This window comes from Crotalus tigris, unplaced genomic scaffold, assembly GCF_016545835.1.
Source record: "Crotalus tigris isolate CLP2741 ecotype Arizona unplaced genomic scaffold, ASM1654583v1 scf7180000018265.1456218, whole genome shotgun sequence".
Taxonomy (NCBI): Eukaryota; Metazoa; Chordata; class Lepidosauria; order Squamata; family Viperidae; genus Crotalus; species Crotalus tigris.
The window spans coordinates 911,507-933,747 of record NW_024096912.1 but is presented as its reverse complement, the minus strand read 5'-3'; the positions used below and the strand labels follow the sequence as shown (position 1 = coordinate 933,747).

The window sequence follows — 22,241 nt, the reverse complement described above, 5'->3', positions numbered from 1 at the left end:
AAGTAGTCACTAGATTTTTTCCTAGTCCTTGATCTGGAAGAAGCTGGAAGAGGAAGATGCCCAATCCTAGTATAGGTTGAAAGTTAAAGAGGAGACATGTATTAACATGTCAATAGGAGCAAATATCATCAACATAAGCTAATGTCCTTTAGATAAAGCTATTAAGGACTTGAGTAAATTCAGAGTAGCATTAATGCTGTATTGCTTTTCTTATGCTATTCTTACATGCAATCACATCTGAATTCTCCCCTCCCCCAAACCCCCCCCCCCAGTTTTGGTGAAGACACTAGCTAAAGTTAATCAGATGTCTGCTCTAAACACAGAGGAAACTGTGTCAGGACCAACTTCTTTCTTTGGTTTACTAATTTTATTCAAATATTTGTTGATGGGCAGATTCAGATACGTGCTTTTTGCTAAGTGAATTTGAATTAGATAGATAGATAGATAGATAGATAGATAGATAGATAGATAGATAGATAGATAGTTAGTTAGTTAGTAAATAGGATTGCAGGGGACAAAGGATAAGTAGAACCACTGGTTTGCCTTTTGTTAAATGACAAATTCAAACTGAAGAAATGTATTTTATGAAGGGGAGCAAGTATATATTACTATATCTTCATCCATGACAGTACTTTGTGAGAGCATACACTATACTTCTGTAAACCAGATATATTCGTTCTCCAAAAATGGCACTGAACTCTATTCCAGGGTTTAAAGCATCCTGGTGCTGTGTGGGGCCAAATGTAGACTAAACACCTACCTTGTTTTAACTTTTTCTTCCATTACATTTTTTTTGTTCTTCAGCCTCTTTATCCATCTTTTCTACGTACAAGAAAGGACTCTGTCTCTCTCTGCCTCTCTCTGTCTCCCTCTTTAAAAAAATAAGGCTGAAGATTACATGAAATGAAAACAAGAGTTAAATGTGCCTGAGGCCTACATGTTTTTGATCTTTAAAGGTTTATAATTTAGTGTCCAGTTAGAAACTCAATGGATATTTTGGGTACCCCTGGTGAAATTGTATATTTCAATGAATTTCTTCACTCATTGTGAGATATCCTATTCTAGAATATACTGATATTTAATTGAATCCATTATTTGCTCAATCCATACAGTATTTTCTGTGCCAAAAGGATCACTGCAAATGATTTGTTTCCTTGGAATAAGTAATTTGGCCAGCAATATCTATAGTAGGTTTTTGCATAGAATAGAAATGTATTAATTAATATAAGCCCCTGATTGTTCATTGAAACTAGATACAACATAATGGATTAAATGCCCATTTGAAATAATAGAATATAATCCCCAGCAGAAGAAAGTATTAGAGGCCTCTGTATGTTATACAAGCCATAATATGGAGTTTGGGGATTTTGATTTAACATGATGTGTGAATCCAGCCATGGAATAAAGCTTATGCAGCAGGCAATAGTTCAAACAACCATGTCAGTGCAATGTGGGAATCCAATTTCTCACATAATTTCTAACATAATTAAGTGGCATTTTAGTGTGACTTGTTTTCATCTTCAATAGTAAAACTGACTTTTGTAACAAAATGTTATACTGTATGTGATCATTTATACTTTAATAATATAATGGAACATGTTGCCTTATAGTTCACCTGGGTCACTAATCTGACATCAAGGATTCATTCTTTGATCCTGTGCCATTTGTGATTTATCAGTCTTAGAAAGATATGCTGAGATCTGTTTGCTCTAAACCAGTGGTTCTTAACCTGGGCGATATTGGCCCCCAGGGGGCGATTTCATTTTTTGGGGGGGGCGATGGAATAAAAACATCAGATCGCTCGCTATTAGTGGATTGAATTGTGTTTTCAAATGTTCGTCTAGCTAGCTTCAGTACAGAACGCCGTACATATGTGAATACGCATCGCTTATCTTCATGCGCGTTGCGTAGCAGCCTTTACCCTTTTTATATTTCTTTTTGTGCCTTAAATTTCACTTGTAATTCAATCATTAAATGTTACTGTTTTTATTTTCGGGCATTTCACTTTCTTGCAATTGAATTTTGTTTTCAGTGGTCATTACATTTAAGTGTCTTGAATAAATAATAATGAAATACATGTATCACGAAGTTTGGGAATAAAGTGACGGGTGGCATCAAAATTTTTCAAACAGTTGAGATATGGGAAAAAGACTGGAAATAAATTATTTGCATCAATATGTCCTGATGACAATTTTAAAGAAAATAAAAAAAAGTGTTTGCATAAATTGAAGAATTATTTCCTATGTTGTGATTGAGAGGTTATGTTGGGGGAGGGGGGCGATGACAACTTTCTCATTGGCTCAAGGGGGTGATTCTTTCAAAAAGGTTAAGAACCACTGCTCTAGACTACCTCACATTGAGATGGGCTGTATATGCTTATTCACTCCTGCTATGGGAAAGGCACTCTATGTATGCTCATTAATAACTTTTAAGCATCACCATCAAATACCAAATTTGAAAAAAATAATATCTAGATTATGGTAGTTATCAGATGGAGATGTGTATGCAGATAAAAGAAGGGAAGTTTAAAAACCCAGCAAAATAAAACCACATACTTTCTTGGCAGCCCTCAATTAAACCTGAACACTGAGAAAGATCGATGGTGACGGCTTTCTTTTGCCAGATGAATTTTGGCAACCGCTTTTAATAGCCCCTGCAAACAACACGCTCGGGAGAAAGGAGGGGGCTGCTGAATCCGCTGTTTTCGAGTGCCCCCTCCCCCCTCTGAAAGCTCCACTGCTTCAATTCAGACTAGAGATCAATAGGATGGGGACGGCTTTTCCCCAACTGAGACTCCCGGTTGGCAAAAGGCCTATATAACCAGCAGACAGCAGCTAAAGCTTTCCCACTCCCTGGCTTCCAGCATTAGCAGGCAGGGCAAGCCAACCAGGGGCTCCGGCAACAAACGTCTTGGTCTCTACGGACAAGTCTGCCTGGGGCTGGGGTTGACCAGCGAAGGCGTTGCATTTCTTGGAGCAGGAGATGAGTGGAAGGGTCACAACCAGACCGGAGGCGGGGTCTCGGGAAGCCTTAGCTGCTGCAGCTGCCGCGGCTTAGTACTTTTACTACGCCCCCAGCGCAGAGACCCTTCGGTGACTTGTTCCCAGGGAGGTGTCGGCGCTGCTGCTGCAAGCTGTCTTCTGCTGTTCTTGAGGCTTGGTGAGACGTTCCCTGAGCCGGTCGCTGCTATGCTGCCTTCCCAGGGCCGATCTCCCATCCCGCTGCTGCTGGTCGCCTGGTTGCTGTGGGCGCAGAGCTGCTTCTCCCAGCGCCTCTTGAGCGGTGAGTAAAAGGAAGACGCATCCAATCTATTCCCTTTTGGGAGAAAAGTTCATTCTTGGATTCCGCTCCTCCAGGAGGTCCCGTTTTAATCTCTAGGGCTGTTCTTTATTATCCTCCTCTTGTTTCCTGCTGCAGCTGACCAAGAGCTGTTCGCGGTCCTTTGAACAAAGGATAAAAGTTTCGAAAGAGAATCCCAAGTGCATTGTGATCGTTTAGTGATAAGGTAGATGCATTCCATGGATATCTAGAAGTAATCTGTGTCTAGTTTTGTACAGCCGGGGAAATGAGCAGTGCCAGTTGAAATAGAGTTTAGATGACACTATGTGAGACAATTTAACACTTAGATTTAGACATGAACACTGCTGAGATGCTACACATCTATATCCTTCAGTCTTCTGATTTTCCAGGCATGTTTGCCTTCTCACTCCATCTCCTCCCATACTACTTACTTTGAAATGTTGTTTGCTTTATCTGCCTTTTTCTGCTATTAATAGTATGTCCATTAAACATCATAATATGTTACTCTCACAGAAGAAAATACTCAAAATCATATAACAGTTATGATGGAATGACTCTGTAATAAATACAACTAATAGTAATTTTGGTATAATGAAAATGTGTTTTTCTAGATTTTGGCTTATGTTCCTAAGCAATCTATTCTAATTATTCTAATCTTCTCTTTTTTTTTTGTTCCCAAAGCATCCACTAAACTTTAATTTCAATTAATACCAACAAAAGTATTCACCCTTCTTCCATCAAGGCTGTATAATATATTCTGCAGTTATTTCCCCATCCTATTCTGCTCCAGGGGCACAAAAGTATGAAGCATCTTTTGCATATGTGTAAGGTTTCTGATGTGATTACAATCTTCTGATTGATAATGTGATTCAGAAAGCTCAGGTTTTGAGAACAGTTGTCAATTAGAGTCAGTGACTCTGTAAAGTATAAACAGAGTATAAGTCTTTCTTTTTACTTTATGAATACCTAAAAGCAAATATACCAAAATTGATTAAATGAAGATATTTTTCTATCCTAAAATATTCTCATCTGTCCAAACCACATAATCTTTGAAGCAGAGTGTATCACTATCAGAAGTTCTCTTTCAACTATTTGCTACATATTAGTAGTAGTTATTTGTATGAAAATGGTTCACTAAAATAGAAAATGGGGAACCAATTTCAAGTTAGTCATTTTGGAATATGTATCTTTAGAGAATAATAGAACTGGAGGGCAGTTCAGCTTATATAAAGTCTAACATACCGTGTCTTTGTTTATAAGAAAAGAGATGTCAATATTTTTTTTTCAAAGAAAGCTTACATTTTTTTTCACAAAAAGTTCACATTACATACTTGACTTACATTTTCTTTGTTAAGGGCTAGAGTTCAAAATACTGTTTCCCTTAATGCTATAACTGACCAATTCTGGATACAGAATTGTTACAAAATAGAGCAGGCATGTTTCTGATGATATTTGTAGCTCTGGGTTGAAATGAAGAGTCCTGATGATGTTACCTAGTTTGGGTAATGAAACATTTGCAAGAAAAGGACCAAGCTCAGAGAGCACCAAGGACCCTACATTTTTCTGAGACATTACATAATGGATTTTCTCACCCATGTCATACCACCGCAAATAATCAAAGATGGGGAAGCTTTCTACCATAGGAGGGCCAAGAATTACCACAGAGATACTGATCTCATTATAACTGTGATTGTGTGCTGCATTCAACTTTTAAAAAAGTTTAAATTGAGTATAGTGTGTATAAAGTTGCAGAGTACATGGATGTAAGTAATCTGTACCCCTCCAGTTGTTCCTTGTTGTCCCTGCTGGATTGGCTGGGACAAATTCAATATCAGGAAGTCCACAAGTATTCCATTTATGGCATATACAGTAGAAACAAATTAATGACATATGAAAGACTAGGCTGGTTAGGACAAATATGATTCACTGTGTTAAAATAATTTGTGTCACAGAAACAATGTGCTCCATTCTATCAAGGCCAAGAATGACATTTGTCTTTTGATGTGGATTTTGTGACAAAACATGACAATTTTAAAGATGATAATGGCACTCACAAGTTGGAATAGATACCAAAATCTAATACCCAAAGGAAACACATTTTACTTTTCTATAGATATTTGTTAGTGGGGAGATAATTCTTATATATAAGGGTAAGTTAGACAGCAATATCTACAGTTTGTTAAGGTTTGGCAGCCTTTTAAAAGAACAGCTGGTCCATATATAAGGACCAGCTGTTCTTTTAAAGGGCTGCCCATTCTTAACATTCTGTAGATATTGCTGTCTATTTGCCCTAATTATGTTTCCTTGTTTTCTCTCACTGAAAGCATATCATGAACGATTTCTACAATTAATAAGTACCAATGTGATTCCCTTGACTACAGAATATTCATAGCACACCTTTCTACTGTAAATTTTATGACTGTAAATATATTCTGTTAGTTAGATCTGCAATGAAAGGCCTGGATGATCCATATGATGAATGATGACTAGCTAGTTGCTTTTGGCAAACCAAATGGCCAATATTAACTACAGTGTTGACAAATTTTTCCCTTTAGTTATGAGAATGCAGAAGCAAATATTGTCCAATATGGTCGAACCACTTTACTCTGTGACAGTTTTTAATCTTCCTGTGTATCACTTTATTATTCATGAATTATGATAGATGTATGTGTCTTACTGCATAAATAGGCACCACCATTGAGAAAGCTCTGGTATGGGTTCTTTGTGGATGAAACCCTTTCAGAGATTCAGGTCCTCAGCTGGACTTCTCCCACTTCTTTCCAAGTGAGCAGATTTATTCTGGTGATCTCATAGTGAAAGAAGTGTGCAGATACACACATCTTTGTCAGAAGAAAGTACTCCTTAAAAGATTTGTCCAGCCTTATTAAAGATGAATAACATTTCTTTGTCGTCAACCATTATTTCACATACTGAGGTATACAGATTATATTCCCTTTTTCTATACTGAGAATACTTGTAGATTGGTATTCGAACTGATTGTGAGAAGCAAAGTACATGGCTTCTAATTCTAAGCAATATGCTTTAATAGGCTTGTGCAAAATAGATCCAATCCATTTAAAATTGTTGATTCAATTTTGGAAAATCAAGTGAATTCAAAAAGTCATTATCACATAGTCCAGTGTTTCCCAACTTGACAATTTTAAGGCATGTGGACTTCAACTCCCAGAATTCCACAGCCAGCAATGCTGGCTGTGGAATTCTGGGAGTTGAAGTCCACATGCCTTAAAATTGTCAAGTTTGGGAAACACTGACATAGTCCAACTGAAATGATTGAATTAAAATGGTTAATTCATTAGGAAAAAAGGTGGGGGCCTATGCAAATACCCATTAAGTCATCCAGTTACTCAATAAAGATCTTATTTGATTTGATGAATTAGAAAGTCAATTTATTTTAAAATCAATTGCACTGCCACCATTTTTAGATTTAGTTCTCATCAGGTTGCAGGTAAAAGAAAGATAGGAATCTGGATATAAGAAAAAAAAAGGCACAAGAAAAAATGTCTACCCTTACACATTTCAGTGGATTCTCTTAGGTATGATACATCTCAGCTGATATATAACAAACCCTTATCCATTTTATCTACTGATGTGATGGAACATTTCTGTAAGAACTAGAACTTCTGATCCACCTACTTCTTATTTACTGCTGCCTTTTAATCTTCTGAATAAGAAGAAGTGGCATTTCAATCTAGACAGAAGTGTTGACTGGGCCACGAGCAGGAAAGAAATCAGTGGTCCTGGTCACAGTGGAAAGGAAATACACTTACTTATGGAAAAGGATTAAGAAAACACTTTTGTCCCCAGATATCCCACAATAGCATGAGCTAAACGTAACACAACTAAAAGAGTAAAAGAATTTCCTGGTGATATTTCTGCCAGAAAAGTATTGTTCCTGTGGATGATTAATAGGTGATCATAATTCATATTCCAAATCCTCTTTTGTATATGCAGACTGCTAAGTCATCATTTGTACTCAACGTAAGGATTTTTAAATATTCCACAGAACTGAGACACTAGACAATGGTGGCATTAGTTGCTTTATTGTTGTATTGATCCATTAGTCTATATGCCTACCTGTAGTTATGCTGGCCCAATAAATGTGAAAGGGAAGGAGCAGATCTTATTGGAGGTTAGGAGGTACAACTGTGTAGTCTTGATTCTGTAAAAGCATTTGAAGAGACATGGATAATAGTACTGTTGGAAGCTGATACATTGTCTGGACAAATGCATGGCAATATCCTTTAGGAGAATAAGATGATTTCAGAATTTGGAACAAGATATTGCTGATGTTTGCTGACATTCTTCTGGAGTCATTGCCATCTGATTTAGATGAATGGAGTCTGGATTAGTAAAGAACCAGATGAATGCCAACAAAATTCAATCCAGATTAGATGAAAGTTCATTCTGCTTTTATTTTGTGGATCCAAAATGATCTACGTAGCATTCAGATTTGTTAGATATGCTTGCTTTTGAAACTCTGTTGTGCTGCTCATGGGACAGACCTAGGAAGACAAGGTGCCATTTATAAAAAAATATTAATGATCTCTCATTAACGTTTGGCTTTATTTGTGGTTTGGGATCAGGTACTTTATGTATCTTATTTATCATAGTCTGTCAAGAAATTACTGACTGTCAGTTCTTACATGTTTGGAATACTAAACAAACACCAAGGCAAACAACATAAATTGAAATGCATTTTTTATCTATGACTCTGATTTTTTAAGTTAAAAATTTAGAAATATACAAAACACAAAGACTAAGAGATGGATAGCACAGGGATGAGTCCTCTTATTCTGTCAATCACCTCCAGCTGTGAGTGCCCCCCCAAGCAAAACAAGTCAACTGGGAAAGACAAGTTTTAATTCCCTTCTGGAAGACCAAAAGGATAGGAACAGTTCTCACCTCGGGTGATAAAATATTCCACATGGACAGGGCCACAATGTAAAGGCTCTTCTCCTTGACCCTGTCTGCTAGAATTCATTAGTAGATGTGATCTCTTCCATTGGCATGAGTTAGTGGGCTAATTCCACTGGAAAAAAAATAGCTCCTCAGATATCTTTGGTTTTAGCAACTACATACCACATTTCTGTCCTATCTAGATTATAAGTATCATTTTTCTATTAGCAGTCTAAATGATTTCTTCCTATTATTATTGTAAGCTGTCTAGTGACTTTAGTAGTGTTACATCAGTAATCAGAGATAGCAGAAATAACATCAAATGTTGTTTCTTTTTATTAGGGTATGTTTCCATAAAAGGCATAGCCCCTTAAGCAAATGCTAGTTTCTAATACTAATGGTTTGTAAATTCAGAGAGGCAAAGTATGCTATTTAGAGTGGCTTTCGGACCTACTTTATAGAAAAGAGTTCTCTTTGGAAGAATCATCAGAGGATGGAACTCTAGATACTGTACCTTGTGCTTTAAAAAAAATTGAACCCATTTAAAACAGATCTATAATTGTTATTCGAAAGAAGAAGCTTGCAATATCACCATGTAAGGAAGTAGTTTATATATACAATACTCTGCTGTGATTTTAATATACTGTTTTCTCATGTCATCTTGACTTCTCTGTTTTGACTGGAGTGATTTACTTCATTTTACTGTAGATTTATAAGCAGGTCAGAAGTTATAAGAAGTTACTTTGTAGAGGAAGAAATACTAACACAGTTGAGTCTATAGCTGCCCTTCCTCATCTCTAATGTTTTCTAGATCTTTTTTTTTTTTTTTTAACAAAGGACTGAAATAGAATAATTGCTATTATCTTTGTTTAACGAACTGGACATATTTAGTTTGAAATCTGCAAAACATTTCTCCTAGGGCTTTTCTACGAGAACTAAAAAAAAAACAAAAACATTTGCCCTCAAGGATCTAGAAAAACATGAAATGATGCATTCCTGTTTCAACTCTACTTTGCCTTAGAAGACAGTAGCGTACAACAGTGTGTCAAGAAAAGAATTTTTTTCTGAAAGATGGTCCTTGAGTTTGAATATATAGCAATAGCACATAGACTTATATACTATTCCATAGTGCTTTATAGCACTCTCATCATATTTCCTCCAACAATCTGGGTCCTCACTTGGAAGGCTGGAAGGCTGAATCAAGCTGAGTTGGTCAGGATCAAACTCCTGATTGTGAGCAGAGTTAACCTGATAAAGGAGAATATTTGTAGCTCAGGGTTGACATGAGGGACCCTTGATGCTCTTTTCTTGCAGATGTTTCATTACCCAAACTAGGTGACATCATCACTAGGACAGATGAAACATCTGTAAGAAAACAAGCAAGCTCCGAGAGTTAACCTGCAATACTGCATTCTAACCACTATGCCATTATGGGTCATATACGTGCTTCTTGATGCCTTAACTTTGTACATATAATTTAACTGAACTTTGTAAATGTGTTTATGTGCATATATTTCTGCACATGTGTGTAATTTTCCCCCATAGGAAGATGTTTTCCTGGAAAAGGGAAGTGGGAGGGCACAGCAGCAAGTCCAGTGGAGGAGGACATAGTCACATGTAGTCACAACTCCTGCCAAAGTGACTCAATCAGGATTTTCTTATCTATGAATAGAGGAGAGGAGTAGATTAAGGGTTCAGTTTAGATGTGCACTAAGTCTGTCCAGAGTGGTTACTTTCCCTTCGTTCCCCTTTTTAAGTACAATCAAACAGTGATGGTAAATTGTTTTGCATTATCAAAGACAATGGGCAATTTTACCTCTAAAATGAACTTCAAAAAAGATACCTTGAATTTTCAGAATTTTCATAATGAGTTCCATAAACTAGTCCTGACCTTTATTACTTAGTCCACCTTTTACTGTTCTGGCTCTTTCACAACATGAAGTTTACTGTATTTTATAGGTATTTATCTCACTTGCTCCTAAGTGCCTTATGACTATTTTTCATATTGTTTATTTTCTATGCTTATTATTTAAAATACAATAGGTTAGAATGTCTTCAGCTGGCAGAAGTGTTAGATTTTAAAAAGTTATGATGACAGAGTCAGGAAAATTTGCTGAGTGGTACATAGCCCACACTGTTGTTTCTATGACATCACATAGCACAAAATGATGATAATACAGTTTTCAAAAAATGCAATTACTTTAAGTAACTGCTGGGCAAGGGAGAAGAGAATTAATCTTATTAGTTGCCACTTAACAACCAATATATTAATCAAAGCCATTATTCCTTAAGGACTGTTGTTTGCTGTCAGTTTATTTTTGTTTTTCATTTTGTTTTTATTTGAGATTTTTTTTCTGCAGTGTCAATGTACATGATTGCATTTACATATTGAAGTAGGATAGTGGAATATTAAAAACTATTTAGTAGTGAAGCAGACATAAAATTATTGATATTCAACAACTGTACTAAAGAATGGCACAATCCAGAGGCAGATTTTCAATAAAGCTAATAATGTTCAACTAATAACTACACTTCTACAATATACAAGCAGAAAATAATGAGTATATATCAATCTATATAACAGGGAATTTAGAATACAGTAATAGTTATCTTCCTGCCCTGTCTGGAAACTAAACAACACAATAATGGGTCTCTATATATTATTTTAGCTTTGGGAGTTGTTACTTTTCCATGAATGACTACTATGAAGCCAGACATTCTGACATTGATATTGCAGAAATTTGTAGAGAAGATAATAAAGACACTGATATATAAGCCCCTGGAAAACAATGTGATAATTATCAGAAAGCAGCATAGTTTTTATTACGAACAAATGTTGCCAGACTATCTCATTTTTTGATCAGGTAGCTTCCTGAATAGATGTAGCTTTAATATATTTTGACTTCAGCCAAATATTTGACAGAGTACCCTATGACATGCTGATTAGCTAGCTAGCTGAATGTGACTTGGATGGCATGACAATTAAGTGGATATATAACTGTCTTGAAGTTTAGGTTCAAAGAGTGCTCTTTAATAATCCTACATCAATGAATCAACCTTTATTACGGTCAAAGAACAGCATAAATCTTACATCATATTGGAGAGAGATTGAGAAGGATGACACAAGGCTAAGACCCAGGTATTTTATTCCTCAATATTTTAATTAATATTTTAATTATGAGTTGGTGAGAAATATATATATATGTTTTCTGAGGTTTTCGCGGGTGTTTGTATATAGGTCTTTGGTTGTTCGGGTTTTCTCCCGCATAAAATTGGAAGTGTCTTGCCGACGTTTCGACAAAGTCCCATTCGTCATTTCAGGGGTTTAAGGAGAGAACACAAAACGCCGCATGCAAAACATATTGCAAACCATTTCACTCGAGTACTAAAACTCAGGGATGATGCATCCCTGAGGACGACGAGGAGCAGGGCCTGACATTGCAGGTCCTTGATGCATCATCCCTGAGTTTTAGTACTCGAGTGAAATGGTTTGCAATATGTTTTGCATGCGGCATTTTGTGTTCTCTCCTTAAACCCCTGAAGATGACAAATGGTACTTCATCGAAACGTCAGCAAGACACTTCCAATTTTACGCGGGAGAAAACCCGAACAACCAAAGACCTACACACACACACACACACACACACACACACACACACATATAGTGTGATATATATATATATATATATATATATATATATATATATATATATATCCAAATTTCTTTTTCTGACAAAGAATTAAAGAATTAAATTGGGATGGCCATTTCGAGCTCATTCTGCTCTCTTCAGTTAGCCACACCCTTTATGGGATTCGAACCTGGGCAGTTTACATACTAGGCAGTGATTTAACCACCAACACACACACACTAATTTTTGGGGGGGATTGCTAGCAAAGAGTTAGAGGGAGACTGGGATAGCTATTTCGAGCTAATTAACTCTCATCAGTCAGCCATACCCTTCTGAGATTCGAATACACACACACACACACACACACACACACACACTTGCTTAGATGACATCTTCGTTTATTATTATTGAACATTTTTCAAAAGAGAGGCCTTGTAACTGTATTCAGGTACTGAGCTATGCTTACAGTATAATAATTAATTAAAGATGTGATCTTTGGTCTAATGGTCTTTGGGAAGATTTTCAGTTTGAAATTAAAATTGAAACATATTTATAATAAGCCAGTAAGGAATTTTTTATAAACCTACAGTAAGTGCTTTCTGACCAAGTGGTCAGTTGGATTTTATCAGACTTACATTCCCCCTGTCTCTGTTAGGACGATAGGGAAAAAACAACAACATCTTTCAGCTGATTTTATTGCATGGTATATTACATCCACATTTTTTTTAAAAAAAGGTTCAGTTGAAACTCAGACATTTTCCAAAGACCACATAGTAAGTTTTTACTAGAATATTGTCCTCTCAGTGAATCTACTGTATATATGTGCCATACACTGTCTGCTGTTGTCAAATTTTAATTTGTTTCTTTTCTGAGGGACAAGCTTATATACTTCAAATTCTTAAGATAAAAAAGATTTGTGGTGTTGAATATGTTTATAAAATTATATCATATGCAAAGCTTGCAATACTTCATGTCTTCTATGTGCTGTCTGAGTCCCTTGAGAAGCTAAACAGTGTAATCCGAGTAGGACTCTTAAGTCTTTGGCTAAAATTGCATAATGTGTTGAACCATAGATTAGGTAACCACATTGATTCTACAGTGTTATGTGAATCCAGTCAGTATAATTAGCTTATGGTTTAGTGCATTGTGCAAGTCTCAGTAAGTAGGTAATTCCATAAATCACATATTTTGGTCTATTGTTCAGCATTCAAATTTGATATATTTCAATGTCTTCAGTTTAGATATTGCAGATAAATTGATGAGTAAGACTAGGTTTTCGAAGATAAATATTTTTCAGCCTCTGTTTTCAAAATTGTACTGTTTCTGTCAACTGAAAATAACTGTTCCTTTGTGACTTCTCAGAGTGTCTACACCCATGTGGCTTAATGACAGGGAGGCTACCATACATTTCTGCAAGACACTGGTGTTATCAATTTGCAATGAATAGACTCTTGGCATATTCTTGAGAGACATCTTCACATTGGTTGCCAGGATAATTTAAAATTTAAATCACATAATATAAATTACATTATTTAAAGTTGAAGTTCCATATGATCATGGAACAGCAAAGAAAGCTCTATCAGTGAACAAATAATAAATGTATTTCAGCCTTTTATTTTATATTGTCTTAAATTTATCGAGGAGAACTAATGCCAACATTTATACATTTGCCACTTACATAGAAAATAGTAATATTGTCATAATTAATAATTTGGTACACAAATGCAAGAGAAAATAATATATTTTCTCTTCTTAAGAAATGTCTAAACAACTAAAATTGTTTCACTTTCTCTTTTATATTTATTTGGTGATTCAAAAAACATTTCCCTTGTATCACTTAATGTAACTAGATCTGTACATCTTTTGGAAATCTATGAATACTAAAACATTGCTGACTAAGATATGCATACAAATTTTGTTCTTTCATATACTCTTTCCACTTCAAAGGTGTACAGTATTATTGCAAATACAGAACTGTTCTTAATTAATCCAATTACTCTACATATTAAATATTTTAAACTACCTAGGACCTCTTAGGTTTGTTTGGGTGGATATAACCAGAATTTTTCATCAGGATCAAGTTAGAAATACTATATTGCTTTACATTAAATGTAGTAAATGCATACAGTACACGGATGTACAATACATCACTTGATTTCCATATATATGACTAGTGGTCATGTACCAGAAAGAATTGGGGGAATGCCTGCAACTTTACAGCTATAAATAACAATACTATTTTTAATATTTCTCCATACAACCATCAAGTATATATGTTATACCAGGGGTGTCAAACTGCTGGCCTGCAGGCCAGTTGCATCATGTGGAGGCTGTGCCCACCCGAGCTCCAGCAATGCAAAAAAAGTCACGACATGTCACGTGATGTGGTGAGTGTGACACCTGTGTGTTATACTGACATTTAAACCACTTTTCAAAGTTCTTGAATGATACTTTTATTTAAAAGCATTGTTCTTTGACAAGAAGCTATGAAGGTATTAATCAGAAAATAGTGAAGTAATAAAAATAGAAAATGCTTCTAGAGCAACAGTAAGCTAAAAGAAAGTGGAATCTATGCTGCTTCTTATACCAACTCTAAGCAATATTGGAAGATCTATAGATCACCACCAATCAATGTAAGAAGTCTATATGGGAAACTTTTTTAGTTGCAGCTACAATGTCATCTCTCCTTCATGGATTACTGCCTTGTCATGGTGAAGGGGTGTGCGTAATTCAATGAAGCTATGAGCTATGCTGTGCAGGGCCACCCAAGACGAACAGGTCATAGCAGAGAGTTCTGACAAAATGTGATCCACTGGAGAAGGAAATGGCAACCCACTCCAATATCTTTGCCATGAAAACCCCATGGACAGTACCAAAAGGCAAAAAGATATGACGCTGGAAGATGAGCCCCTCAGGTTAGAAGGAGTCCAATATGCTACTAGGGAAGAGCAGACGGCTAGTACTAGTAGCGCCAGAAAGAGTGAAGCGACTGGGCCAAAGCCGAAAGGACACTCAGCTGTGGATGCATCTGGTGGTGAAAGGAAAGTCCGATGCTGTAAAGATCTTTTCTCCATAGGAACCTGGAATGTAAGATCCATGAATCGAGGCAAGGTGGACATGGTCAAACAAGAGATGACAAGACTGAACATCGACATCTTAGGAATCAGTGAACTAAAAGGCACAGGAATGGGTGAATTTAATTCAGAGGGCCATCAGGTATACTACTGAAGGCAAGAATCCCTCAGAAGAAATGGAGTAGCCTTCATAGTCAATAAAAGAGTAGGAAAAGCAATACTGGGATACAATCCCCCGAATGATAGAATGATCTCATTGTGAATCCAAGGCAAACCATCCAATATCACAGTAATTCTAGTCTGTGCCCCAACCACTGGTGCTGAAGAGGATGAAATTGAAGCCCTACAGCTCTATGAAGTCCCTACAGCACCTTATAGAATCAACACCAAAAATGCTGTCCTTATCATCATGGGGGATTGGAATGCTAAAGTAGGAAGCCAAAAGATAATCGGAATAACAGGCAAGTTTGGCCTTGGAGTACAAAATGAAGCAGGGTATAGGCTGATAGAATTTTGTCAAGAAAATACGATGGTCATAGCAAACACTCGTTTTCAACAACCCAAGAGACGGCTCTACAAATGGACATCACCAGACAGTCAACACAGAAATCAGATTGACAATGTGCTTTGCAGCCAAAGATGGAGAAGCTCTATACAGTCAGTAAAAACAAGACCAGGAGCTGACTGTGGCTCAGATCATGAGCTTCTCATTGGAAAATTTAGGCTTAAATTGAAGAAAGTACACTAGGCCACTTAGGTATGAACTAAATCATATCCCTGATGAATATACAGTAGAGGTGACAAATAGATTTAAGGAATTAGATATGATAGACAGAGTGCCTAAGAACTATGGATGGAGGTTCGCAACGTTGTACAAGAGGTAGCAACTAAAACCATCCCAAAGAAAAAGAAATGCAAGAAAGCAAAATGGCTTTCTGAGGAAGTTTTACAAATAGCTGAGGAAAGAAGGGAAGCAAAAGGCAAGGGAGAAAGAGAAAGATAACCTAATTGAATGCAGAATTCCAAAGAATAGCTAGAAGAGATAAGAATGCCCACTTAAATGAACAGTGCAAAGAAATAGAAGAAAACAATAGAATAGGGAGAACCAGATGTCTCTTCAAGAAAATTGGAGATATGAAGGGAACATTTCATGCAAAAATAGCAGGGAACTAACAGAGACAGAAGAGATTAAGAAGAGGTGGCAAAATTACACAGAAGAACTATACAAGAACAAGCTTAACGTCCCTGATAACCACAATGGGATGATCACTGACCTCGAGCCAGACATCCTAGAATGTAAAGTGAAATGGGCCTTAAGAAAGCTGAGCAACAACAAAGCTAGTGGAAGTGACAGTATTCCAGCTGAGCTATTCAAAATCTTAAAAGATGATGCAGTAAAAGTGTTACACTTAATTTGCCAGCAAATTTGGAAAACTCAACAGTGGCCACAGGATTGGAAAAGGTCAGTTTACATTCCAATTCCAAAGAAAGGCAATGCCAAAGAATGTTCAAACTATCGCACCATTGTACTCATTTCACATGCAAGTTATGCTTAAAATCCTACAAGCTAGACTCCAGCAGTATGTGGATCGAGAACTTCCAGAAGTACAGGCAGGATTTCGAAGAGGCAGAGGAACTACAGATCAAATTGCCAACATATGCTGTATCATGGAGAAAGCTAGGGAGTTCCAGAAAAACATCTACCTCTGCTTCATTGACTATGCTAAAGCCTTTGATTGTGTGGATCACAACAAATTTTGGCAAATTCTTAAAGAGATGGGAGTACCCGACCATCTTATTTGTCTCTTGAGAAACTTATATGCGGGTCAAGAAGCAACAGTGAGAACTGGACACGGAACCACTGATTGGTTCAAAATTGGAAAAGGAGTCCGGCAAGGCTGTATACTGTCGCCCTGCCTATTTAACTTATATGCAGAGCACATCATGAGAAAGGCAGGGCTAGATGAATCAAAAGTTGGAATTAAGATTGCCGGGAGAAATATCAACAACCTAAGATATGCAGATGATACCACTCTAATGGCAGAAAGTGAAGAGGAACTAAGATCCTCTTGATGCAGGTGAAGAAGGAGAGTGCAAAAGTTGGCATGAAACTCAACATTAAGGAAACCAAGATCATGGCATCTGGCCCTCTCAATTCCTGGCAAATAGATGGGGAAGAAATGGAGGTAGTGACAAATTTTATCTTCCTAGGCTCCAAGATCACCACAGATGCAGCCAAGAAATTAAAAGACGCTTGCTCCTGGGGAGGAAAACTATGGCAAATCTAGACAGCATACTAAAAAGCAGAGACATATCCTGTCAACAAAAGTATGTATAGTCAAGGCCATGGTTTTCCCAGTTGCAATTTATGGCTCTGAAAGTTGGACCATAAGAAAGGCTGAGCACAAAAGAATTGAGGCCTTTGAACTATGGTGCTGGAGAAGTCTCCTGCGAATCCCCCGGACTGCAAGGCAATCAAACTGGTCAGTCCTAGAGGAGATCAACTGTGACTTCTCTTTAGAAGGCCAGATCCTGAAGTTGAAACTCAAGTACTTTGGCCACCTAATGAGAAGGAAGTCTCACTGGAGAAGAGCCTAATGCTGGGAAAGATTAAGGGCAATAGAAGAAGGGGACAACAGAGAATGAGCTGGCTGGATGGAGTCACTGAAGCAGTAGGCATGAGCTTAAATGGACTCCAGAAGATGGTAGAGGACAGAAAGACCTGGAGGAACATTGTCCATGGGGTCATGATGGGTTGGACACGAGTTTGCAACTAACAACAACAATGTCATCTAGAATCATAATACAGTAGCCTCTAGAAAAATCAGGAATAACTTATCTAATATATTACTTGTCCTATGAGGGCATCTAGAGAAGATCTGCTAAACATCATGTGAGATAAGAGGAGATTAGAGAAGAGGGGGATCTTTTTGATGGTTTGCCTATACTATGGAATAAACTGCTGGCTCCTCCATCCTAATTGTCTTTTAAGAAAGATAAGTGATCATTATTTTTTAATAAATATTTAATATGTCTAGCCAGTGGTGGGATTCAGCCAGTTTGCACCAATTTGGCAGAACAGTAGGTAATTTTTTGTTGCCCAGGCCAGAATGGACTTCTGGAAGCGGCATACACACAGACAACTGGTTGTTCACATATTTGAATCTTACCATTGTGTCTAGTTTAGAATTATATTTTAATCTTTAATTAATGTAATTTATTAGATGGCTCTTCTATTATTGCTGAACACTGTTCAAAATTATAAGGTATCAGTAACTGTGGATTGTTTTGTGACTAGTGACTAGTTTTGTGGATTGTATTTATGAGAACGTGACATAAAATAATTTCTGAGCAGAAAGATAAAAGATTAGTTGAATGTTAAACCAGAAAAAATTGCTTTGCCAGCAAAAAAGTGTTTAAATTATATAAGTCTCTGTTCCTAATGGTACTGAGTACAGTTATGAAATTATACTCCTGCAGCTGCATTTGAAGCGTCATAATATAATGTGATTCTATTTCTAACTAAGTTACAATGAAAATACAAAGGAGAACACTGCAGTAAAACATTTGTGCTTAATTTAATTAATCAACAGATTAACGTTCTTACAAAATGGTAAGGTAGGATGATTGATAATCATATCATAGGTTATAGATGGAGCCATTCTTTGCTGTGACTCCAGAAGACCTAATTTAAATGATAAAACAATATGCCAAAGACCATATTAGAGGAACAGATATATTACAAAGTAAATAAACTATTGCGAATGAAAACAGGAGACATGAGAAATAGTTTAACAGAAAATAGACATTATCCTGTGAACCACCCACATTTGTCTTTAAGATGAGTGGCCATACAAATATTTTAAATAAATATCCCTTTTTATCCATGCAATAATCTTTTATCCTTATTTTTTCTTATTCTCTATAAACAATTGAATGGCTGGAATCTTATGATGACTTACATGCTTTGTTAATTACTTCCAACTTTGTGAGAAAATTACTATCCATACAAAATTAATATGCCATACTATTACTATGCCATACAAACTTTTTGTGGAAAGCAGACACATGAAATATTATTCTGAACTGATTCTTGTATCTCCAATTTTCTATAAACTTATATAAATGCACAAAGATTGGAAATAATTCCAAATGCAATAAAATCTAAAAGTAAAAATTCATAACATCTGTAATTGGTGGCAATCTCAGTTTTGCTATGTTAATCAACACCTGTAGTAGAACTGACAAGCCTTTGTATTTATTCAAGCAAAAATGAATGGAATCAAGACTTCATTAGTTCTGATTCATCTGGAGTTTCTTAATAAAATTTCTATTTTGGAGAATGTAACCTCAGGGTCAGCAATATACTATCTCTGAATATTGAAATATTCTGTCATTTCTTCCTGAATGTTGCAGTTGTTGACATGAGATCAGTTGTTGTTTGTTTATTTATTTTTCTACAGAGACTGATCTGCTTGTCCTCTGGAAAGGCAAAAATACATTGTTGGTTAGCTAGCGTATATTACGTTACAGGTTGAGAAGGTATTGAACAAGTTTAAAATATGTAGACTTAATTATTTTCATAGTAAATTAAATACATTTTTAAACTAAATTAATAAAATAGCTTAAATAGGTCTTTTTCAGGTTTATTATGTTTCTTACTACTCTTCAGTTTAATAGATTTTAATTAGCTTTTAAGTCTACATTTTAGTCTACATTTCCTTTTCAACTTCATCTTAGTTGATGAAGAAGAAATTAGATCCTAATCTTATTTTATGTCAATATCCGACTCTGATTCTGATTTCCAGGATGTTTCCAAGACTAATTGCTGAAGTTCTTCCAGTGAGATTTTTCCTGGAAGTCTTCTGGAATTTGCTCCCTGCTTGGATTTCAGTATAGTTGTACAACATGAATCCCATTTCTATCATCAAGTCTGATCTTCAGGTATTTTCTAAGATGTTGTTATGTGATACAAAGTCTTGGTCCTTCATCAGATCTTATTTCTTCACTGCTTAGTCATTACTTTACTCAGTCATTATTTTCCTCCAACTGTTGCCAGCTTGCTTCAGCATAATGGCCCCTCTTATGGTATTGGCTATTGAGGACTCCACAATGTAGTAGCTCCATAAGCAATTAGTTTCTGCCCCTATCTAGTGAAATTATAACTTCATTGAGAGGTTATGCAAAGAAAAGAAGTAAAATGCTTTTTAACAGAACATTTGATATTGGATGTAATCATTTGTATTTGATATAAATTGCAATAAGAGAAAAGAGAAACATGCACCACAAACCAGACACATGTGTATATTAGGCAGGAATAGATTATTTAATTTCCCTGGGCCTTGTATTGATTTGGTACTAGAGACCATTGGATCTTTAAGAGACCATTGTTTTTAATTTTGCCTCATTATTCATACCAGACTTTGATAGAGAAATCTATCTTAAGGTAGATAATTTTTAAGAGATAAAAGTTGTCCCCAATTAACCAAGTGCTCCAGACATTTAGGTGAGCTAGGCTTGTGTGTGGGAACAATTAGAAAATGGGTTATTGCTCATCACTGTGCATTCTCATAGCTAGAATACCTTTCCAATTTTGCATATTTAACCATTTCATATAATTTATTAAATATCCACAAGCAAAAAAATAAAACATAATCTTGTTTCTCCAGGAGATAGATGGTGATGTATCCCTTCCCCTCTGTTAGACAGAAATAAAGCCTTTTGAATGTCAAGTAATGACATGTAATGCATTCAGTGGTGGAGCAAGTATATTGAGTGGTTCAAACTCCATATTTAGATTTGAATAATTTTGATAGAAAAATTATGAAAGAAAGCATAAAGTCATGTTTTCGGCTACATTATAATCTAACCCATACTCAGATTGTAAAAATGAATAAGCTGAAACATTTCAGGAAAGCCGCCTCCTGGAAATAAAACACCTTTTCATGTATGTTGTTTCAAGAACTTGTCATGACTACAAGGGGAATAGATAAAGCTTTCCAACACAGCCCATAATGGGCAATAATACAGTAAGGAATGAAACTATAACATGCCAACAACTTATTTGCTTTTTCAGTGGACTCCCAATACTTTATTTTTCATGTACTCAGAGAGAAGCAAGTGGACCCACGTTTTTTTTTCCTTTGGCCTTCTTCATGTCATATAGGTTGGGGTGAAATAAGTGTTTCCAAATGGATAATCCCAAATGTACCAAGCAAAGTACATTATGTACGTACTGTATCTTGCCTTTTAAAATTTTAATTTTAGCAATAAAGAGAAAGGAAGCAGGGGAAGCAATATTGTCTGAACATAAATGACTTATAATATAATAAAAGATGTAGCTGAAATCTATGGATATTAATAAAAATTATATAGTGTTATTTTGTGGGGTTTTTTTTTTTTTAGGTCAAAAGATATGCTATGGTGACTCAGCACATCCCTGCTACAAGATTGCCTATTTCCAAGACATGTCTCGGCGTGTGGGTTTTCAAGAGGCTCGCCAAGCTTGTGAAATGGGAGGTGGAGTACTTCTCAGTTTTGAAAGTGAAACAGAACAGAAACTGATAGAAAGTATGCTGCAGAATCTCACAAAATCAGGGCCTGGGATTTCTGATGGAGACTTCTGGATTGGTCTATGGAGACAGGGACAAACTACATCTAGTGCCTGCCCTGATCTTTACAAATGGACAGATGGAAGCAGTTCTCTCTTCAGGTAAAAGCTCTTAATATTTTATCCCCAAACTTCTAGAAATAGAAGACTAAGACATATTCAGGTCCATGTTTCCAGTAGACAAGATATTCAGTATATGAGCTAAGAGCAATAAATCCCCTTCCAACTTGGGGATTGTGTTGAGATGTCACATATTTTCTCATTCTTCCATTATCTTGGTTTTATCAGATAGTTATGCATTTAATAGTCTATTTTTCTATTGCCTCCCCACACCAGCATGGATTTTTTTTATCATTATCTGTAGGCCTTGTACCATTCTTTTCCATTCTGCCTTGTTCATATAGAGTTCATTATAGTGTTATTGAGATGATAGGTAGTATCCTACCAAGAGTTGCCCATGAAATAGTGGATGTATTGGAATGTGATTTTTGGTCTCACTTCTTCCTGAATCTTGGATAACATATTTCTTTCCATATACTGCACTGTCATTCAATAATTTTTCCAAACATATTTTACAGAACATGTACTGTAGTTTTTCCTTCCATTATGGGTTTGAATGCCAACAATTTCCATTTAGTTTTTTGTTTTGTAAAACGTTAGTACAAATAGATCTTTGCTGCAACTTATACTTATTTGGCATGGAAAAATCTA

General features: G+C 36.1%; 1 protein-coding gene across 1 annotated transcript in view; it reads left to right on the top strand.

Moving 5' to 3' along the window:
• Window positions 1-2,773: 2,773 nt before the first annotated feature.
• The window catches only part of CHODL (chondrolectin), a 31,790-nt gene continuing 12,322 nt past the window's right edge, over window positions 2,774-22,241 (top strand). Inside the window, exons 1-2 of the mRNA XM_039349355.1 lie at window positions 2,774-3,282; window positions 21,326-21,632. Of these exons, the coding sequence (XP_039205289.1) occupies window positions 3,189-3,282; window positions 21,326-21,632 (401 nt within the window). The 5' untranslated portion in view covers window positions 2,774-3,188. The remainder of the gene's footprint in view (window positions 3,283-21,325; window positions 21,633-22,241) is intronic.